Raw genomic sequence first — 22,389 nt, 5'->3', positions numbered from 1 at the left:
TAGATGCTATTTTATGATGGATATATACGCTTTTATATTGGATAGATGCTCTTTTATGATGGATAGATGCTCTTTTATGATAGAAAAATACTCTTTTATGATGGATAGATGCACTTTTATGATGGATAGATGCTCTTTTATGATGGATAGATGCTCTTTTATGATGGATAGATGCTATTTTATGATGGATATATGCGCTTTTATATTGGATAGATGCTCTTTTATGATGGATAGATGCTCTTTTATGATGGAAAAATACTCTTTTATGATGGATAGATGCACTTTTATGATGGATAGATGCTCCTTTATGATGGACAGATGCACTTTTATGATGGATAGATGCTATTTTATGATGGATATATACGCTTTTATATTGGATAGATGCTCTTTTATGATGGATAGAGGCTCTTTTATGATGGAAAAATACTCTTTTATATTGGATAGATGCACTTTTATGATGGATAGATGCTATTTTATGATGGATATATACGCTTTTATATTGGATAGATGCACTTTTATGATGGATAGATGCTCTTTTATGATGGACAGATGCACTTTTATGATGGATAGATGCTATTTTATGATGGATAGATGCTCTTTTATGATGGACAGATGCACTTTTTTGATGGATAGATGCTATTTTATGATGGATAGATGCTCTTTTATGATGGATAAATACTCTTTTATGATGGATAGATGCACTTTTATGATGGATAGATGCTATTTTATGATGGATATATGCTCTTTTATGATGGATAGATGCTCTTTTATGATGGATAGATGCTCTTTTATGATGATAGATGCTATTTTATGATGGATATATACGCTTTTATATTGGATAGATGCTCTTTTATGATGGATAGAGTCTCTTTTATGATGGATAGATGCTCTTTTATGATGGACAGATGCACTTTTATGATGGATAGATGCTATTTTATGATGGATAGATGCTCTTTTATGATGGATAATACTCTTTTATGATGGATAGATGCACTTTTATGATGGATAGATGCTATGTTATGATGGATATATGCTCTTTTATGATGGATAGATGCTCTTTTATGATGGATAGATGCTCTTTTATGATGATAGATGCTATTTTATGATGGATAAATACTCTTTTATGATGGATAGATGCTCTTTTATGATGATAGATGCTCTTTTATGATGGATAAATACTCTTTTATGATGGATAGATGCTCTAGGCAGTGGCGGCCTAATGGTTAGAGAGTTGGACTTGTAACCCGAACGTTGCGGGTTTCGAGTCTCAGGTCCGGCCGGAATTGTCGGTGGTGGGAGTGAATAACCAGCGCCCTCCTCCACCCTCAATACCACGACTGAGGTGAGACCCTTGAGCAAGCCACCGAACCCCCAACTGCTCCCCGGCCGCCGCAGCAATATGGCTGCCCACTGCTCTGAGTGTGTGTTCACTACTGTGTGTGAGCACTTGGATGGGTTAAATGCAGAGCACAAATTCCAAGTATGGGTCACCATACTTGACCACACGTCTCTTAACTTCACTTCACTTCACTTCACTTTTATGATGGATAGAAGTACTTCCGAGGACTTCAAAAACAAGGCAACAATGCACTTCCATGCTTGGATTAGCCAGGACTTTTTTAATATAACTCTGATTGTGTTCGTCTGAAAGAAGAATGTCATATACACCTAGGATGACTTGAGGGTGAGTAAATCATGGGCTAATTTTCATTTTTGGGTGAACAAACCCTTTAATAAAGGACTTCTGAAGAGAAACGATGGGTGATAGTGTAACACCTCTCATAATTCAAAATGCTTACGCTACATCCGGCGCCAGTTTTTTCGTAAGCTGAATTTTTGGGTGAACTATCCATTTAAAAGCAGCAACAGAACTTATTTTTTACAGTGCATAATATTAAAGTGAACCCAAAGTAAGAGCAGTAGAGAAGATTGTCTTGTGCAGTGAGTTCATGATGTTCCAGCGGCTCTTTTATCTTCCAGGATGCAACCGGAAAAACTTGTGTCAATGGCGACGCTTCCGCCTCCAAACGCATCCGTCACTCCAGCATATATGGATTTTTTCAACTCAACAGACTGGCAACTCGTCTATTCCATTATCCCACCGTACATCTTCATCGTGTGCTTGACAGGAATTCTGGGGAACTCTTTCGTATTGCTAGTGTTCTTCCTCCAGAGAAGCCGATGGTCCGTCCCAGAGATCTACCTTGGTAATCTGGCACTGGCTGACCTCATCCTGCTAGTCTGTCTGCCTTTCTGGGCCATGAACATCCTGAACTATTTCCTGTGGTCTTATGGGGAATTCTTGTGCAAGGTCATCAACCTCTCCATCAGCGTCAACATGTACACCAGCATCTACATGCTGGTCATGGTGAACGTGGACCGCTACCTTGCGCTCGTCTTGACCATGAAGGCCAGATGGCTGCGGCGGAAGCGATACGCCAAACTCATTTGTGTGGTTCTTTGGCTGTTCGGTGTGGGAATGGGTTCACCGGCTGCCATGATGCGAAAACTGAAGGACATCCCGGCTCACCAGGCCGTCGAATGCATAATGGATTATCCCAGCAGAAGTTGGAGAGTGGCTTATTTTATGCAACTAAACCTGGTGGGCTTTGCTCTGCCGTTCCTGGCCATCACATTCTGCTGTTTCAACATCCTCCGAGCCCTGAAGCGAAGGAGAGACAGCGCTAATTGGGAGGACAGAAACGACAGGAAGGCTACCGTCCTGGTGTGCACCGTCACCCTGTTGTTCTTCTTCTGCTGGGGTCCGTATCACTTCGTAACTTTCATCGACGTACTCTGCGATCTAAAAGTGCTGGACGAGGATAAGTGGACTCACTTTCTAGACATTGGACATCAGTTTTCTGTTTACATGGCGTTCTCAAACAGCTGCTTGAACCCGGCGCTCTATGTCTGCACGGGAAACTATTTCAGGAGGAAAGTCAGCAGCATCTATAAAAGAAGAAAACGCTCCTCGGATGTGACTGCTCAACAGCGGACGGTTTTGACATCTACCACAACTGCCAATCAAATCAAGCCTGTTGTGTTGCATAAGAAAGACTTGACACAGCCATGATCTTTATCAATGCACATTGTGGCTCCAATATTGCAATGATGGTTCCCACTCTTTTATATCACCAAACTAATATGTAGATCCATCAAGAGATGCATCAATTTCAGCCTTTGCTGCATCTGTTCTTGACACTTTAGCTTCTTTCTAAAACTTGCCTAGTAACGGCCTTCTAACTGTACGTTCACACCGTCAAACTTCGCTCTGGCCGCGCTACCAACGACGCTGTAGAAAGATTTGTGGACGCGCTGATGCTCTGACGTAGATCGAATGCTTGGTCTTTTTTTAAATGGTATTTAAAGGGGCCAAAGCAAACAATCATGCTGATCGGCATTTGTGCATTTGTGCTGACCACAGGAAGGGTATAACCGTATAAGTAAACCTCATGAAATCATTTAAATGTGAAAGCAAAAAAAAAAAAAAAACTGATCGATGGAAAACTTAACAATTATAGTTGCATGTTTGCTAACGAAATAAACCATTTAACCCTCTGGTGCTCTTCGGTCATTTCTGACCGGAAAATTTTCTGTTTTGAAATTTTAAAAATCACTGCTTCATCAATTATATGAAACTTGGTGACTTTTCTAGCATTAGGTATGTAAACACACGAACAAATTGGGGTCATGATTCGAGCATGCTAACTGGTCGTAAAAAAAAAAGTAGTGTTCATTGTCTTCGGTCATAAATGACCGACCATAGGAAATGAATGGGAGATCGGCAAAAACACTAAAATTCTCAGAATATTTGTGTGTACAATCTACAAATCGGCCACAATGCTGAAAAAAAGTACACAGCAGTAAAAGGGTTACACTCTAAAACATCAAGAGTGTGATATTGACACATCCACTCGCACACACACGCACACTTATACACACACACCTATGAAAAACTGAACCATTTTGAATTTTTAAAAATCACAGCTTCATCAGAATGATATGAAACTTGGTGACTTCTCTAGCATTAGGTATGTAAACACAAAATTGAGGGCATGATTCGAGCATAGAGACAGAGCGACACGCGTCATAATCTGAAGACCACGCCCACCGGGGGGTAAAACAATCGAACACTCTCCATTGACTTTGCATTGCGGGAGGCTGCCTCTTTGTCATTTCGGACTTATTACAAAAAACGGAACAATGTATAAAAGCTGATATGTGACAAAGTGAACTGCAAACAAGCTAAACAAAACCCAGAGGCAAAAACCCAGACGTTTTTATAAGCTGTTGACCCAAAAAATGAGCGTTTAAGGACAAAAAAGTGGATTCAGGCCATTGAGACAGAGTGCTACAGGTCATATTACACTAAGAACCACACACACTAGAGGGGAACGTCATCAGCGACAGGAAATATCATATATAAACCTGACATTTGGATATTTGACTTAACAGTGACAACATATTTACTGCACACATAGGTATACTGAGGCACATGGAGTGTCAGGATCCCAAAATGTACCCATTCTTCCTGCTGAAGCGTCACGCTTTACTGCCTTTATCCACTTTTGTCTCCTTAAACTCACGTTTTTTTGGGTCGATAGCTTATAAAAACTTATTTCTGTGTTTTTTAGCTTGTTTGCTGTACACCTTGTCACATATCAGCTTTTATACATTGTTCTGTTTTTTGTTATAAGTCCGAAATGACAATGAGGCAGCCTCCCGCAATGCAAAGTCAATGGAGAGCGTTGGATTGTCCCCCCCCCCGGTGTGGGCGTGGCCTAAATACGCTCTGTCTCTATGCTGAGTGGTCGTTAAAAAAAAATACTCCCTCTTGTGCTCTTCGGTCAAAAATGACCACCATAGGAAATGAATGGGAAATCTGCAAAAACACAAATTCACAGGAAAAAATCTATTTCTAACAAAAAAAACATATCTAAAACTTTATAATAATTAGTCTTTAAGATTTTTTATATATATTCAAATCCATAAAAAATAAAAATATCATTAAATGTGTTCAAAAGAGAACTAGGGAATTCTCAAGCCTCAAGAGACCTCTAGTGATCACACCCATGGTTGCATGATTTCTTAAATAATTCCAAAAGAGGGACTAATCTGCCTTCAAAAAAAACCAAAATAATTTTGAAGGCCTAGTCTCTATTTTAACCTGAAATACTGCAATAATAATAAAACATAATAATAAAAATAAAAAAATTACACAAAAATGTTTTGTATAATTTTCAATGGAAAAAATACACCATAATTATTGCATAAATATTAAAAAAATACCATCAAATCATCTCAAAATACAAAATTAAAAAGAAAAAATATTCTTGAAGAAAAATAAATTGCATTGGTTTTACTGGGGTGGAGGAAGTTTCATTTTTAGGTGTCCGGTCACTTATGACCGGGAAGACAACCAATGCAACCCCTAAACGAAGAGCACCAGAGGGTTAAAAGCCATTTGTGTGGTGTGGCTTTTGTGTTCATGGTTAAGTGCTAGTCTAATTTCAACATGCAGTTTATAGGAGACGTTTACTAGCCTTGGTCTTTAATTAACATTAACAATTTGTGTGCAGCCTACATTTCAATAACTGTCCATGTTTAAGTGCGGCATTAATGCAATTGGTCGAATCACTGTTGTTTTGAGCAAATTAATTGTATTCCCGCTGAAAAACAATGCGTTTTAAAGCAAAAATGTTGCCTATAAATAATGTTGCGCGCCTTCTTATCAAACCCGCCGCCACAGCAGCGGTCAACCTCTCCCCTATTTTGCTTGGGAACTAATGTGGTCAGAACCAAAGTTTACAGCACTACGTTCTCTGGGATCGTCTCAAGCGGAGCACTTCTACATTCCCATTGGTTGCCGCCCCGTTGCCGCCGAACCGCGTCATAGCTCATTACCATAAAGTTGAGCTGATTTCAACTCTTACCCCTTTTCCACCGAGGCATTGCTGGTGCTGGTTCAGAGCCAGAGCCTAGTTTCAAATCGTTTTTTTGTCTTTCCACACCCAAAGCACCAGCTCCGAACCAGGAAAAGTGGTTCTTAAGTAGCACCAAAACATTGCTGTTCTAGAAGTAAGAACCGCTTGTGTCAGGGGCTGGGGTTATCGTGACCAACAAGACCAACACAAACTTGAGATCCGCCATTTTTGAAATAGCAGCTAATGGAGCTAATAACTGCTGGATTGTAATCTCTGTCTACACTCTAAAAAAAAAGGCTCGTAATCATAGGGGAACCTTTTTTAGTGCTATATAGCACCAATTTTGGTGCTTCAGTGGTTCTTCAGCGGTTCTTCAGAGGTGCTATATAGCACCTTAGTCAAAGAACCGGTGAAGAACCTCTGAAGAACCGCTGAAGAACCACTGAAGCACCAAAATTGGTGCTATATAGCACTAAAAAATGTTCCCCTATGATTACGAGCCAAGAACCATTTTTGGTGCAATATAGAACCTTTTTTTTTTTAGAGTGTATACAAATCACGGCGAGCTGCACGAACGCGTTGGATTCGCTGTGTTTTGATGCCGATGTAGGATCCAAAACCATGTGCATCAATAGTAACGCAACGTTCACCATCGTTGATGGAAGGCTTGTTCGAGATGCATCGGCGCTGTGCAGACCGATCGCCGTATGAAAACGAGTACAGCGAGAGCACACGACTCCTTATGCTTTTGAATCTCTCATGCTGTGTTTTGATATCATACGCTGATCGGTCTGATGCATCTCGAACAAGCCTGGTGTGTTTGTGTTTCCCGCTGAGAAACATGAGACATATACAGTGAAGTAAGACCTGGCTCTGTGGCGGCTCTCTAGACTGTGGAAAGGCAAACCGGTTCTAAGAAGGCTCGTAAGTCGAACCAACTCCGAACTGGCACTAGCACTGGCTCTTAACTAGCACCCTGTTCATTCTGATGGAAAAGGGTTACTCGACGCCCAGATCGTCCAAGACGCGCCACTCTCGCCGGAGCCCATTGAAAATGAATGACTTCCAGCCACTTTGTCGCTCTCGCCGGTGGCGGTGTGAACGCACAGTAAGGGGACATTCACACAGGATGCTTCCTTTTTTTAACTTGACAAAAATGCAACACTTACTGTATGGCGCAAAAAAACTGTGAGACATGTTAATTTGCCACGTTTGTATAGAGCAGCAATGAAACGCAATGCAATGCATTTCAACAAAATATTATTTTTAATCATATTTTCAGTATTGGAAGAAATAAACGTATACATTAATATTTCTTGACTCTTTCTGAGGTTGTTGCAATGCATTCCGGGATTGCCTTCCCCAAGAAGTATATGCATGCAATGCTGCCCTAGATTTCGGGCAAAGATGATGTTCCTGACTATGATGCATTTGTGCTCTGATGTCCGTCCTGTACATCAGCATGTTACACACTGCTCTGATTTGCCAGCTTTGCTGTTTGTATAAATGTTGTGTCGTGCAAAGTGATCATTCTGGATCACGTCAACTTCAATAAGGTTACGCTTAAAACTATTTACATCAGTACCTTTCAGCAATGATAAATACTGTGCTCCAATAAACTATTCGGTAAATATTTGAATTTAGCTTTTTCCCTCGAGGTTAATGAGAAGAGCTTTCATTATAAACAGGAAGACCTGGTTTAGAGGAAGTGGCTTTAGATAAACAATGCACAGATGCACTTCTTCAAATTATCTCTTCGGGCCCTATCTTGCACCCAGCGCAATTGACTTTGTACACCGACGCATGTGTCATTCCTATTTTGCACCCGCGCAAAGCGCGCTTTTCCCTCCACAGAAGCACGTCGCTAAACTAGTGAATGAACTTGCGCTCCCTGGGCGGTTCAGAGCAAAAAAGGAGGCGTGTTCCGGCGCAAACAATCCCTGGTGCCATTTTGCTGTTCCATTAAACAATTGCGCCACTGACCAGAAAAAACCTAGTCTAAAGTCAGTGGCGCGTTGCGCGTTGTTCATTATGCTATTTTAAGGGTGCATGCTTGACCATAATGTATAGCGTGCACAACGCGCATACACTTTGCTCATGTAATCTACACAGATGCAACAGTTATTTTTGCAAATCATAAATTGTTACACTAAAAAATATTAACACATGAGATGACGGAAATCATTGTGGTGTGCCACGAAGATGTGAAAAAATAGGCATAAATCTAGCTTACAAATTATTCAGGCTAATTGTAGTCTAATAATTAAGGAGACCTGTTTGCCCAATAGTGGCAACTTCTGGCAAGACATATATGTATATAAGGACATCTAACAAATTGGTTTGTCCGTCAAGAACCAGGGAAAAAAATCGGTGAGGGTGGACGCAGCGATGTCCTCTGCTGGCGTCAGGTCCTGAGTAGAGGCAGATCCACCTCCCGTTACACGGCGTGCCCGATTGATGCTGGCAAGCTTGGACTTTCCCCGTCTTCTGATGTCATTGTAGCGCTTGCGGCACTGGTGCGACGTCCTGGGGATGCCAGCTGATGAAACAATTGTGGCTATTTCCTCCCACGCCTGTTTAACCGACGCTATTTTGGGTGGGTTTCTCCCATCCCCATACAACACAACTTCTCTGTCTTTCACTGCTCTTACAAGCACATCAGTCTCCTCGGCTGTGAACCGCTCCTGGCGTGCGCCTGGTAAATACGCCATAATAATAGCAATCCATAATGGAACTTGCGCACCTGCTTTTACAGGGAATGTTGGATGACGCTCGGATTGGTTTATTCACGTTACGCCCAAACCACACCTATGAATAATGAAGCTACTTCAGACCAACCCATTTTAGATTTGCGCCGGGCGCAAGAGCCATTTATCCCGCCGGGAAAATAGCAACAGCGCCGAGACCCGCCCACAAAGTTACTTGCGCTTCGCGCTTTGACACTTGCGTTTCAGATCGTTAAAATAGGGCCCTTCAGCTTTTGATGCAACTGTGAACAAAGAGCACAGAGGTGAGCGCCTTTATCTTATCGAAACAGCAACATTCACACACATTCGTGAACCTGGAGCACAAAACCAGTCAAAAGTCTCAGGGGTTTATTTGTGGGAATAGCCAACAATACATTGTATGGGTCAAAATTATCCATTTTTCTTTTATGCCAAAAATCATTAGGATATTAACCTCTTAAACTCTGCGGACCCTGTACAGATCATCAAGTATATACTTTAAATGTTAAATGTCTGTGGAGGAGCTCTGACCTCATATGTGGTGCCATTTAAAAGCTTAGAGACTTTCTGGAGACATGCATCACTTTGGCATTTGTTTTACACAAAGTAACTTATTTACACTAAATTACTCTGGGACCATTTCTGCCTGGATTTGGCCGACCCAACTTTAAAAGCTTCCCATACCCACATACAGTGGTCTCTAAATACATTTTACAGGAAAACCTTTGACGTTCCATAAACCACTGCTAAAAGTGATAAACATGCAAGTATATGTTGTCGGAGCTGTAATAACTCCCAAATTATAAATGTATTTTGGTTATAAATTCATTTTTGAAAGTGTGTAACTCAGGCCCTCTGTGCTCTAGCACCCTGCAGACAGTTTGGACAGTTCCCACTAGATTCCAGAAAATACTGGATTTTTATCTATATCATGTATGCAGAATTATTCAAATGGATCTGAATGGATTTGTTACCCACTGGGGTTAATTTGACCCCAGCAATTTAAGGTCATTGTCTCAGGTCATTTATGTCTGACAGCATATCTGGTGGGCCCTGGAACCATTTTGATGAGATTAGCAGCACTATGGCTACCCTGTCATTCACGTGGTGGGGCAGGACCATAATAACGTGAACTACTAGTTCTCGCAATACTACAGGTATGGTTTGGTTAGGTTAGATTAGAGCCCTAAATCAGAGGGAAGTTGTTTGAATGTTACATTGAATATATAAAATTATAGCATGTTATAGTGACCTCAATAAAACAACCTAAACAAATGGGTGTAAATTTTTTTTTTATACAGCTAAAAGAACCTGGGGTCAAATTAACCCAAAAAACTGAATTTATGACCAAAAATTATAGCTCAGACAACATATACTCACATGTTTATCACTTTTAGCAGTGGTTTATGAAACTTCAAAGGGTTTCCTGTAAAATTACACCACAGATTTTCTCAATATTTAGAATTTTTTGCACCCTCAGATTCAAGATATTCCAAATATTGTCCTATCCTAACAAACCATACATCAATGAAAAGCTTATTTATTCAACTTTCAGATGATGCATATTTCACACAGTTGTCTTTTGCAAAACCAAATATGGTGAAGAAACACTTTCTAGCATAATATTTACAATAAACCGGCGATGCTGACAAATGAGCGTCTTGTTGGCGGCCCAGCCAAAGGGCTTCTACTCTTTTACATGTTTTTGGTCATCCTGGTGAAGAAGGTGCTAGAAATTGTCCAAATATTTTCAAGTTCATCTTTGCATTTAAGCTACGACAGCGTGTTTCCTTTACATATGTGAATTAGTCTTCAGGATTTTAACATCATCCCTACACCTCTCTATTATTTTTTCACACTTTTAGCGATAATGTTGTGTTATGGTTATTATTGTTTTCCTGTATCTCAAACAGTAGAGCGAAGTAACACCAAGGTCATGGGTTCGATTCCCAGAGAAAGTAAGAACTGATCAAATGTTAATGTAATGCAAGCAGCTTTGGATAAAAGCATCTGCCAAACGCATGACTGTAACTGTAATGTGAATGGTGCCAACTTGTAAATATGCAAATATACTCAACAACTGATGTAATAAAACACTCTCCTTCATCCAAGATCTCACCAGCTGATGACTGGCACATTTATTAGGAACTGCAACATGTAATACAGGGTTTAAATAGCAATAGTCTGATCCTCACTGATATAAGTGGCACCAGCGATTCAAATGAGAGAAGATGCAAAACAGACTCAGAAAACATGGCATGGCTCACGTGTCTCATTTCCGTGGAAAATGTACTAGCATTGTCTCTAGGATGCTTCTTGTGGAATATAAACACAAAAATTTAAATTTGTGGAACAATGCATCTCATATCACGCTGCTATGACATCAAAATATTTCCACTGAAAAGTATAATAAAGAATATATATAAATATATTAGGGCTGTCAATCGATTAAAATATTTAATCGTGATTAATGAGTTAACTCGTGATTAATCGCAGCTTAATCGCACATTTTTATCAGTTCTAAAAGTACCTTAAACTAATACGTTTCAAGTTTTTAATACTCTAATCAACATTGGTATGGACCAATATGCATGCTTTATGCAAATGTATGTTTATTATTAGTGAAACCATACTCGACAGAGCATGGAGACTAGACATGTATCAAAGGTCATAGATGTTTTTCAAAGAACTTGTCTAAGCCTAAGCTTAAAAATTCAGAATAAGCAGTGACTTCTCTCATTTTAAGAATATACACTCACCTAAAGGATTATTAGGAACACCTGTTCAATTTCTCATTAATGCAATTATCTAATCAACCAATCACATGGCAGTTGCTTCAATGCATTTAGGGGTGTGGTCCTGGTCAAGACAATCTCCTGAACTCCAAACTGAATGTCAGAATGGGAAAGAAAGGTGATTTAAGCAATTTTGAGTGTGGCATGGTTGTTGGTGCCAGACGGGCCGGTCTGAGTTTTTCACAATCTGCTCAGTTACTGGGATTTTCACGCACAACCATTTCTAGGGTTTACAAAGAATGGTGTGAAAAGGGAAAAACATCCAGTATGCGGCAGTCCTGTGGGAGAAAATGCCTTGTTGATGCTAGAGGTCAGAGGAGAATGGGCCGACTGATTCAAGCTGATAGAAGAGCAACTTTGACTGAAATAACCATTCGTTACAACCGAGGTATGCAGCAAAGCATTTGTGAAGCCACAACACGCACAACCTTGAGGCGGATGGGCTACAACAGCAGAAGACCCCACCGGGTACCACTCATCTCCACTACAAATAGGAAAAAGAGGCTACAATTTGCACGAGCTCACCAAAATTGGACAGTTGAAGACTGGAAAAATGTTGCCTGGTCTGATGAGTCTCGATTTCTGTTGAGACATTCAGATGGTAGAGTCAGAATTTGGCGTAAACAGCATGAGAACATGGATCCATCATGCCTTGTTACCACTGTGCAGGCTGGTGGTGGTGGTGTAATGGTGTGGGGGATGTTTTCTTGGCACACTTTAGGCCCCTTAGTGCCAATTGGGCATCGTTTAAATGTCATGGCTACCTGAGCATTGTTTCTGACCATGTCCATCCCTTTATGAGCACCATGTCCCCATCCTCTGATGGCTACTTCCAGCAGGATAATGCACTGTCACAAAGCTCGAATCATTTCAAATTGGTTTCTTGAACATGACAATGAGTTCACTGAACTAAAATGGCCCCCACAGTCACCAGATCTCAACCCAATAGAGCATCTTTGGGATGTGGTGGAACGGGAGCTTCGTGCCCTGGATGTGCATCCCACAAATCTCCATCAACTGCAAGATGCTATCCTATCAATACGGGCCAACATTTCTAAAGAATGCTTTCAGCACCTTGTTGAATCAATGCCACGAAGAATTGAGGCAGTTCTGAAAGGGGGTCGAAAGGGGGCGAAAGGGGGTCAAACACAGTATTAGTATGGTGTTCCTAATAATCCTTTAGGTGAGTGTAAATAAAGGGTGTTTTTACACTGGCAGTGTAGTTCAGAACGGGGCACAGTTCGTATGAAATATTGGTAATGTGAAACCGTGGCGTAGGCAGAAAGTTGATGATGGGTGGGCCTCCAATAGTGTGGGTGGGCCGGAATAATTCGCATTAACCCCTTAATTTGGAAGAAAAATCCAAAAATCCGACTGAAACATAGCTAAAAGTATTTCGTAGCCTATATGTTGGACCTTTCATTGTCTATTGTCTTTTAATATAATCAACTTCTACATGTTGATGCCTTCTAATGCCCGGTTGCTTTAAAATTCCACTATTGCTATTAGTGTCAGAAAGTAAATACTGTAAGCACTACTAAGCTCCATGCGATCAATCAAAGTGTGGGCGGCTGTAACGTGTAACGCTGTAACCTGATAACTATATCACGAAGAGAAATCACAATGTCCTGTATCGACAACCTGCCATTAATAAACGTGCTCACAAATATATCATGCAAATATATGATTGCCATGCCACGGCGGGCCAGACTAAAAACCTACCCATAGCTTACCTTGTATGGCTGATGTCTGTACTAAACAAGTCGGAGTTGCCTGGGTTTTGAATTGAAGATGATGATAAAATCACTTATCAGTTAGTTCACTTTCAAACGACAAAAGTGTTATGGTGTCCTGTCATCTTTGTCAAGACGTGTTTCTATCTAAAATTGTCATAACTGACAGTTTAGCCATTTTTAATGACAAAAAAGGCGCGGCTAGTTGGATTCGAATCCGCATATTGCCGCGAACATAACATTACTACTGACAAGACGTAACTGAAGAGATGAATTAGCATATTTTTATTAATATTAGAATAGAGTTCTAATGCATGACAAAATAAATCACATTTAAAATAATTATTGAAGAATTGTTAAACGTTAGAAAATAGTATTATTACCCTACCAAAAAGACATATTTTACCCCCCAAACGCGATTTTTACTGGAGAAACACGATTGGCTTGTTTTGGGCTAGTTTTGAGTAGTAATTGGGCGGATTTTGTTGTGAAAACCTGGCAACCCTGGCGCACCCGTTTGATTTGAGGAGTTCAAGAGGCTGTATTTCTGCTGGACAGGTAATCTTTCATTTTGATTATACATTTTTTTGGTTTATGTTTTCATGAAGCATGTCTCACTAGCACACGTAGCTGCCTAATATAGCTAACATAACATTACTTAGCATAAAGTTACAATGTTATACACTTAGCGAACCATTAGTAGAGATGATAAATACTCAATATGCTTAGCTCAAGTTGATCGCTGTCGTGTTGAATTTCGCAAAATGTAACTTTAGATAACAAAATGCATGTGTAAAAGCTAGTACACCGCATCCAGGAACTTTTTTTAGAACTAAGTTAGCTTTAGCTACTACCCTCTGTCTAAACTCTTTTACCATGTTCACCGGGAACTTTACCTTCACGTTTATTTCGGCCCTTGGTTTGTTTTTATATACTCTAACGTTACCGATGTTTACTGATGTTTTTATCTTGTATCTGTGTGTGTCGTAGACACTGTGTTGTGTGTGTATTTTAAACTTTACCAGTATCGTTATTCTAGCTTGATAGTGAGTACTAAAAGACATCTTATTTGTTTATATTCATAATGATAAAGTATCAAGCAATCAGACACTGTTATGATGCATTATAAGCCCAACTGAAGACCCCAGCACACTTCCAGCATACTGTGCATGTATGTACAGGATCTAATGCAAGAACCACTTCAGAAATGACACAGTCAGAACAGCAGCTTTTCTTCACATAACCCACTCTCATTTCACATATACATCACATCTGTGAAGATGTTTCAGTTATCTGGTTTTAATCCAGATGTCTAAACTGTCCATACGTACGGTATGATAACACATGACACATCTGCAGTTCATCAGCCTTAAAGGATATTGAGCAGAAAGACTGTCATGAGCTGGTGAGACAGACGAACAGACGCCTTGAGGAAATACTATAGTGAATGGATACTGAAAATCAGCACTTCTATAATTACTATTAGTTATTCTGATCAAAAAATTAATCATAATTGAAGTGCTTATTTAATACAACGTAAAATTTGCATTTAAAAAGCATAGTGGCTTATATGAAACACAGATGGGCTTAAATGGGATGGGGCGGCACAGCCGCAGACCAGTGCCCATGCTGACCCCTGACCCCGCCCAAAGCACCAACAGTGGCACGTGAGCATCAGAACTGGACCACGGAGCAATGGAAGAAGGAGGCCTGGTCTGATGATCACGTGTTCTTCTACATCTCGTGGATGGCCGGGTGTGTGTGTGTGGCTCACCTGGGGAACACATGGCACCAGGTGCACTATGGGAAGAAGGCGTGGCGGCGGAGGCAGTGATGCTCTGGGCAATGTTCTGCTGGGAAACCTTGAGTCCTCCATCCATGTGGATGTTACTTTGACACGTCCCACCTCCCTAAGCATTGTTGAGCCCATGTCCAGCCTTTCATGGAAACGGTATTCCCTGGTGGCTGTGGCTCTTTCAGCAGATAATGCGCCGCCACAAAGCACAAATGCTTCAGGAATGGTTTGAGGTGTTGACTCTGCCTCCAAATTCCCCAGATCTCAATCCAATCGAGCATCTGTGGGATGTGCTGAACAAACAAGTCCAATCCACGGAGGCTCCGCCTCACAACTTACAGGACTTAAAGAATCTGCTGCTAAAATCGTGGTGCCAGACACCACAGCACACCTTCAGGGGTCTATTTAAGGAGTTGAAAGACATAACAATAATACAAATTACACACATACACAATATTCCCTCTGGAGCTTTTTACCCTGGAAATCAACAGCCATGCTGAACTCTTTCTGAAAACATGATTTGCATGGCTTATCTTTCCCTGAAGGCAACACCTACTCACAGCATTATATGTTGAGCGGATGAGTGTTGCATTCAGTGCCAGCGTTCACCATGGCCATCAACGACTCTGAGAACTTGTCTAACTGCACACATGGAGACACGGTTGAGCGGTACATGTACCCGACGGCTTACTCGCTGTTCTTCATCGTTGGATTTCCTGCAAACTGCCTGTCCATGTACGTGGCCTGCGTCCTGATGAGGAAGGGCAATAATCTGGCGGTTTATCTGATTAATTTGTCTGTCGGGGATCTGCTGTATATTCTAACTCTGCCCGTTTGGATCATGATGGCACTGGGGCATGAGGTGAATGACAGTCTGTGCAGTGTTATTGCGGTGGTCATGTTCAACAGCTTCTACGTGGGCTCGGGGTTTCTGTGCTGTATCTCTATGGACCGATATCTAGCCATTGTGTTTCCACTGCATTTTGGATGGGTGCGAGAGATCAGAACCGCCGTGCTGGTGAGCGCCATCGTATGGCTGCTGGAGATCACCATTCATCTCCATCTCCTGGCCCACACGAAAGCCATCAGGAACTTTTCTGCCCTGCAAATGTGCAAGGAGCCGATGATCATGACCAGCGAAGCCGGCGTCGTGGCCATCACGCGAGCCGTCCTGGGGTTTCTCGTTCCTGTGCTCATCATGACCTTCTGCTTCTTGGAGATCATCAGGGCGCTGAAGAAAAGCACATCCACGCTGGTCAGCGAACGGAGGAAGATCTGCTTCCTGCTCCTGTTTCTCCTCTTCACCTACTTGGTGGCTTTTACCCCGTTTCAGGTGGTGATGTTCCTCCGAGGACTGCTGGAGCCCGGAAACTGCAGCTCTGCGCAAAATCTGAGAGATGTATACATGGTGTTTGTGGCCACGACGACAATAAACAGCGTTTTAGACCCTATCATTTATTGTCTCATAAGTGAAAGTGCCAAAATTGAAATGAAAAACCTTTTTCAGAGCTGTGAGAAACAAGTCAGCAAGATTTATTCATCTGTGGTGAAACCCTGACTCTGGAAGACTACAAATATACTGTATTTCAGTAATTAGGGATCGGCCACCATATCGGTATCTGCCGATATATGTTCATGTTTAATGCTATCGTCATCGGCCTGGTAAGAGAATTTGTCTGATATATTAAAGCCGATAAATGATGTATTATTTTCTTCAGCTGAGACACTTCAGATGTGCACTGTTCACCATGATGGGTGTGAATTGCTTAAAATATGATTGGAATCACTTTCAATGAAATGAAAATAAAGTTTAGTGCAACGCAAGTCTGTCATATAGACCAGTGGTTCTCAAAGTGTGGTACTCCCTCTAGTGGTACGCAGAGGAATCACTAAATTAAAGGCACTGTAAAGGCATTTCTAAAATTAGTTTCTAAATAGAGATGTTCCGATACCTGGGTGTGTATCTGTATACTACTAGTCCTGTATGAATTGCTAGAATTATTTTATGGTGTGCTTTAGACTTATCCCTCAATAAAACATGAACAAAAACATACAGTGAACTACTGTATTTATCACAGTATTTGTATTATCTGACATGCATTTGACTGTAATATTATTTATTTTTCTTAAGCGTAAAAAGAACTTCAAATGCATCGACAAATCTGACACCGCAAACTGAAAAAGATCTTTTAGTCTTACAATATAACTGTATAAAAAACTGATATTTTAATCAGAAAAAAATATCTTTACAACAAAACAAGTGAAAAATAAGCAAACATCTAGGCATAATTATTATTATTACATAGAGATGTAGCTAAATCTACTGTACAACAACTACTGATATTCTGTCAATTTCTTCACGTTAAGCCTAACTTTTATTTTGACGGGTTGCCGTGAAGATCTTTGAGATCTTTGACAGTTTTCTCAAATGAAACGGTAAATTCTCATGAAGTGCCGGTTTATGCATTCGTGTCCTCATATAGTGACACACTAGCCTGATGTCGTCATACTCAATTCTAGTCAGAATATGAGTCTGATAAATGCTCCGTTGGGCTGTGATTATGGGGTGTGTTTCAACTAAACCAGGAAAGACCTCAATTGGATAGACCTACAACCAATCAGAGCAACGGAGCGACGCATTAACGTTAGTTGTCAAATGTCAACAGAACTCAACTGCACTGTGTTGCCAAGTCCGCGGGTTGTTTTCCATGTCCGCGGGTTGTTTTCCATGTCCGCGGGTTGAAGCGACCCCAATTATGTGATATACAGACCCAGGAATGTGAACTTTAGCAGGCAGCCCTGCCAAAATAACACATATTTTATTTGCCATTTATTTCCCAAATGCCATTTTCTTCCATAGAACCTTCTTGTTTTTGGCTAGTTTTGAGTAGCAATTGGGCGGATTTTGTTGTAAAAACTTGGCAACACTGTCTGCACGCACGCTGGAATAAGTTAAGTTAGAAGAAAAAGATGAGTGTAAACGATCTTTGCCGGTGTTGTAAAAAAAGAATTTAAGGATACACGGAGTACTTACTAACACCATCATCATTTCTGAGAGAAATAGTAAAGGTGAACGCATATACCAACAAGTTCTCCGTTTAGGATTAGAACAAATTCAACCCAAGCGCCTTTGATGACGTGATGATTACGTTACTGTTTATCATCTGTCCATCATCGTCTAAAGCCCGCCCTGACAATTTCATTGGTCCGAACAGTTTCTGTTCGGGCATAATTACTCCTCCACGGATCAAGTCCAGACCGAACTGCTCGAGCTCAAATGTTGTGGGCGGGGCTAATTTCGGCTGGCATCCAGGCTAGTGACACACGGCAGAGACTACAAAGACAGCGAGCGAGGGTCTGCTGCTGTCATTCACGCAGAGACGCAGAACATGCAGGAGTAATATTTAAATAGTATTTTGCAGTTTAATATTCACAGACACTAGTCTATATTCGGCTACAGTCTGGAGTCCTGTGCTTAGATTAACACGGAAGCGATTGAACGCAGCTGCGGGGACTGAATATACTCAGGAGTCGTATTACCGGTACTGACGAAATGCTGGTATCATCACATTTTTTAAATTTCAGCACCGACTTGGTACCGAAGTACCGGTACTTGTGACATCCCTAGTCGCCGTTTTACTGGCTGGTTGGTCCAGTCTGAAATACTGCTAACGCGTTTTCATTTCTTCTTCGCTGCACTAAACAGTGGCAACACAGCCCAAATTCCTGTGTTTGCAATGCATTCTGAGCGGCGAAGAAGAACCGTGCAGCGGTTAGACAAAGCTAGCGATCATAATAAATAGGTCTTGTTTAAGAAAATGGTATCGGATCGGTACATGGGTTCAAGTACTCGCCGATACCGATGCTAGAATTTGTTGTGGTATCTCTGATACTAGTATCGGAACAACTCTATTTCTAAACACATTATAAATGTTAGAAATGTATTGCTTAAACACGTTACAAAGACTGTGAACTGTGTAGTACTAAAACAGTGGCTCGATGACGCACTAGAGCCACTGAGGCTGGCCCTGCCCCTAACAATATAATAATCATTTGCATCAGTTCGCCCGTTCAATTGCGATTTACTGTCAGTACCGTTAGTTACTACAGCCTACAGTTAGCTAGCTAATTATGCTTTGGAGGTGGATTAATTTTGTGGACATCTACCACTAACACCTGCCTCTGCAGTGATTGTTGTACACCAGACAGTTTTACAAACTTTCATTGGAGACAACTGGGATTCACTGATACACTCTCCAAAAAAAGAGTACAAAATTGTACCTTTTAAGGGTAAATTTTTGTACCTCTAAGTCAGGGGTAGGCAAGTTCGGTCCTAGAGAGTTGATGTCCTGCAGAGTCTAGCTCCAACCCTACTAAGCCACCACAGTATAAAACTCATGGCTCCCAGCATGCATTGCAGCATTAAGTATGTCACCATTGATATCTGTGTATGTCTAAACTTTTTTCCCCTAGAACTGATTTAAAAATCAAAATTCAGAATGTCTGATCTATGGCAAGAAAGTATTGTTGGTGATTATATTATATATTAATATATTTAGTCAGTGATGAGTTTAGTCAAACATTTTTCTTTGTGACTATTTTTGTTTATGGCTTCTTTTGACTTGAACAGATTATGTGTTTTGTTAACACTGTAAGAAAAACCACAAACTTGCATAAAAAGCCAAGAGTCAAACTGCCCAACTAAATGAAACACTGATCACCATAATGATGACCAAATATTTTCAATTAAACATCAACATCTAAACCTCTGTTAAACTTCTCAATAAGAGCTTCTATAGATGTCTATCAGAGTTGGAGCCAAACTCTGCAGGACAGCGACTCACTAGGACCGTAGTAGAGGAAAACAATGGTATAATTGTACCCTAAGGACCAATTGTGAGCCTTTAAAGGTCTAGTTATATGTTTTGTTCCCCAGGAACAAAATGTTAATGTACAAACTGTGTATTTACAAAGTTAAAGTGGCTGACAACAATAAATATTCTTATTAGGAATAAACTGCCTCGTTTTTGAACTGTGCAGAGCTGTAGCTGAATAGTTAGGCCTACTACGCTACTGTATTTTAATGTTGGTCATTATGGTGGTACTTGGACAACCAAATATTTTCTGAGGTGGTCCTTGGTATAAAAAGTTTGAGAACCAGTGATATAGACTACATAAAATCCTAATTGTGTGCTTGGGACATGGATTTTAATGGAAAGACTTTTGTTTTTGTAATCAGGCTCTCAAAAAATATATACAAATTTGGATTAAGATTTAGCGGCCAATATATCAGTTATCAGCTTTCAAATATAAATAAGATATTTTCATATCTGTGCATCCCTAATTTTAATGTCTTGACACACTAATTTGTCATTATTAACAATGCAGTAGCAGTCAAAAGTTTGGACACAACTGACTGAATTTATATTTTAACAATCTTTTAAAAATATTTTCATATGTGTATTTGTTGAGTATCATATTTGATACATAAGGGTTTTATAGCTCATAAGATATATAGAGGGGGGGGAAAGGCCACAAATATGCACTTTTGTGCAGATGCTGATATTTATATGGACAAAAAGTACACTGTAAACTCGAATAAGTTATAAATAGGTTGCATAAAATTTAAGTTAAGAAATTTTACGTTTAAGTGAGCAGAACTTGCAGACTTTTATTTTGTACTCATACATTTAATTTATACATTTAAAATTGACTAAAACTTCAATATTTTAGTAGTGGAAACTAAAAAATGCTTCAATAAATGCTACCTTGCTGGTAACACAATGCTTTGATAGCATTAGCATACCCCAAAACCCAACATAACAGAAACTCTTCTAAACAATCTTCACCTTAATATTAATCTTGCACAAAAACACATAATAACACTTAATTTTAGCATTTACTGTCCTTTTTGAGTGTCATGGCAAAGCATGCTGGGAAATAGAAATCCCAGCCCAGTTTCAGTTAAATTTAAGTTTGTCTAAATTAAAAGGAACAAGTTCATAAAACTCAAAACAGTGAAATAATTCAGATTACTGAAAATGTGTCAGTTTTGAGAACTCAAAAGAAAAAGAAAGTTCTAAATACTCATAAAAGTTCATTTGATTGAACTATTTGAGTTGGCTCTACTCAAACCAATTCATTATTTTCAGCGTTAGCTTTTACAGTGTAAGATGAAATTATTGTAATGTAAATCAATACGATGTATAACAGACTACAAACATAAAATGCATATAAATATTAATATATATCAATATTATGCTCAGTTTTATGATTAAAGCTCTGGTTTTGAAACATAATAAATGCAATGATGATTGAGAGATAAATAAACTTTCCTCAAAAGCCTGATGATCATATTTGAGAGATACTTGTGATTTTGAATAATCAAGTAAAGCTGCTTCAGTCCAGTAATCTTGAAACATTATTAACAATATCAAAGTTATTTTTACGTTTAGGCCTACTTGATACAAATCAGTGCAGATTTCACCGCAAAAAGACGAGATTTTACTTGCTTAAAAAGTCTAAATGATCAATCAGACGGCAGAAGGCATGTGGTATATTGTGTGCAGCAGGTTTTTATTTTCAGCAAAGTTGAACATTTAGAGGCCTTAGAAATATGTGTATCAAATATGATGAAAATCTAAAGGCTTCTGCTTATATCGCTGGACAAATAAAAAACGTGCATATGTGTGAACTGTTAAGATGTTGGAAATAGTCATCATAAAAATAAGCAGGTGTGTCCAAACTCTTGAGTGCTGTATTTCTGTGCACAGGGGCGGACTTACCATTAGGAAAAGGTAGGCGACCGCCTGGGGCCCCCAAAAGCCAAGGGGCCCCTAAAATGCTTGTTATATACGAAACGCGTTCAGCGCGGATACACAAGCGGTTGCTGTGGTGTTCATTACCACGTCAACCCCCTTTGCGTCCGTTGATCGTGCATCTTGTAGAAAGTGTAGGGCCTTATGATTTCCGCGATTCCGAAAACGCGTACAGGATCAGGGAATCCATTCATAAAAAAAAAACGGAATGTCATGGAATGAATGGCGCAGACACGCGGTTTAATTTACTACTGCAGCACGCGCGACGCTCGCCTTCACAATTTATTCACACAGAGACATAAAAAATGCACGATTCATATTTTTATATTATTTTCGCCGTTTAATATTAACATACACTAGTAGTCCATATTGCGATTTGATTGAAGTGTGCCGACTTATTCATCCAAAATTTGACAAATTCTGTGTTAAACAGTAAATTCCATTTTTATGACTGGATTCCGCGAGTCTGTGTTTTATGCATCGCGGAAATCATAGGGCCTTACACTTCACGCGCATTGAACCATTTCATTTGAGAGAAACTATCATCATAACACATACACACAGAAAAATGTCTTCAAGGCAACCCATCAAAATAAAA

At 40.0% G+C, this 22,389-nt stretch overlaps 2 protein-coding genes across 2 annotated transcripts; both read left to right on the top strand.

Annotated features, from left to right (window-relative positions):
* Positions 1-1,981: 1,981 nt before the first annotated feature.
* On the top strand, positions 1,982-3,073 carry bdkrb1 (bradykinin receptor B1; the record flags this gene model as incomplete). Its single annotated transcript, XM_079833980.1, has 1 exon — positions 1,982-3,073. The coding sequence occupies one exon, from the start codon at positions 1,982-1,984 to the stop codon at positions 3,071-3,073; it is 1,092 nt and encodes a 363-aa protein (XP_079690106.1).
* A 12,573-nt stretch (positions 3,074-15,646) lies between these two features.
* Positions 15,647-16,531, top strand: LOC307136730 (ovarian cancer G-protein coupled receptor 1-like; the record flags this gene model as incomplete). The annotated part of the gene is made up of 1 exon (XM_079833979.1): positions 15,647-16,531. One exon carries the CDS (start codon positions 15,647-15,649, stop codon positions 16,529-16,531), a length of 885 nt encoding a protein of 294 aa, XP_079690105.1.
* Positions 16,532-22,389: the final 5,858 nt, after the last annotated feature.

This window comes from Gobio gobio (assembly GCF_949357685.1).
Source record: "Gobio gobio genome assembly, chromosome: 13".
Classification (NCBI taxonomy): domain Eukaryota; kingdom Metazoa; phylum Chordata; class Actinopteri; order Cypriniformes; family Gobionidae; genus Gobio; species Gobio gobio.
The sequence above is the reverse complement of the archived record's forward strand: the minus strand, read 5'-3'. Positions and strand labels throughout refer to the sequence as shown.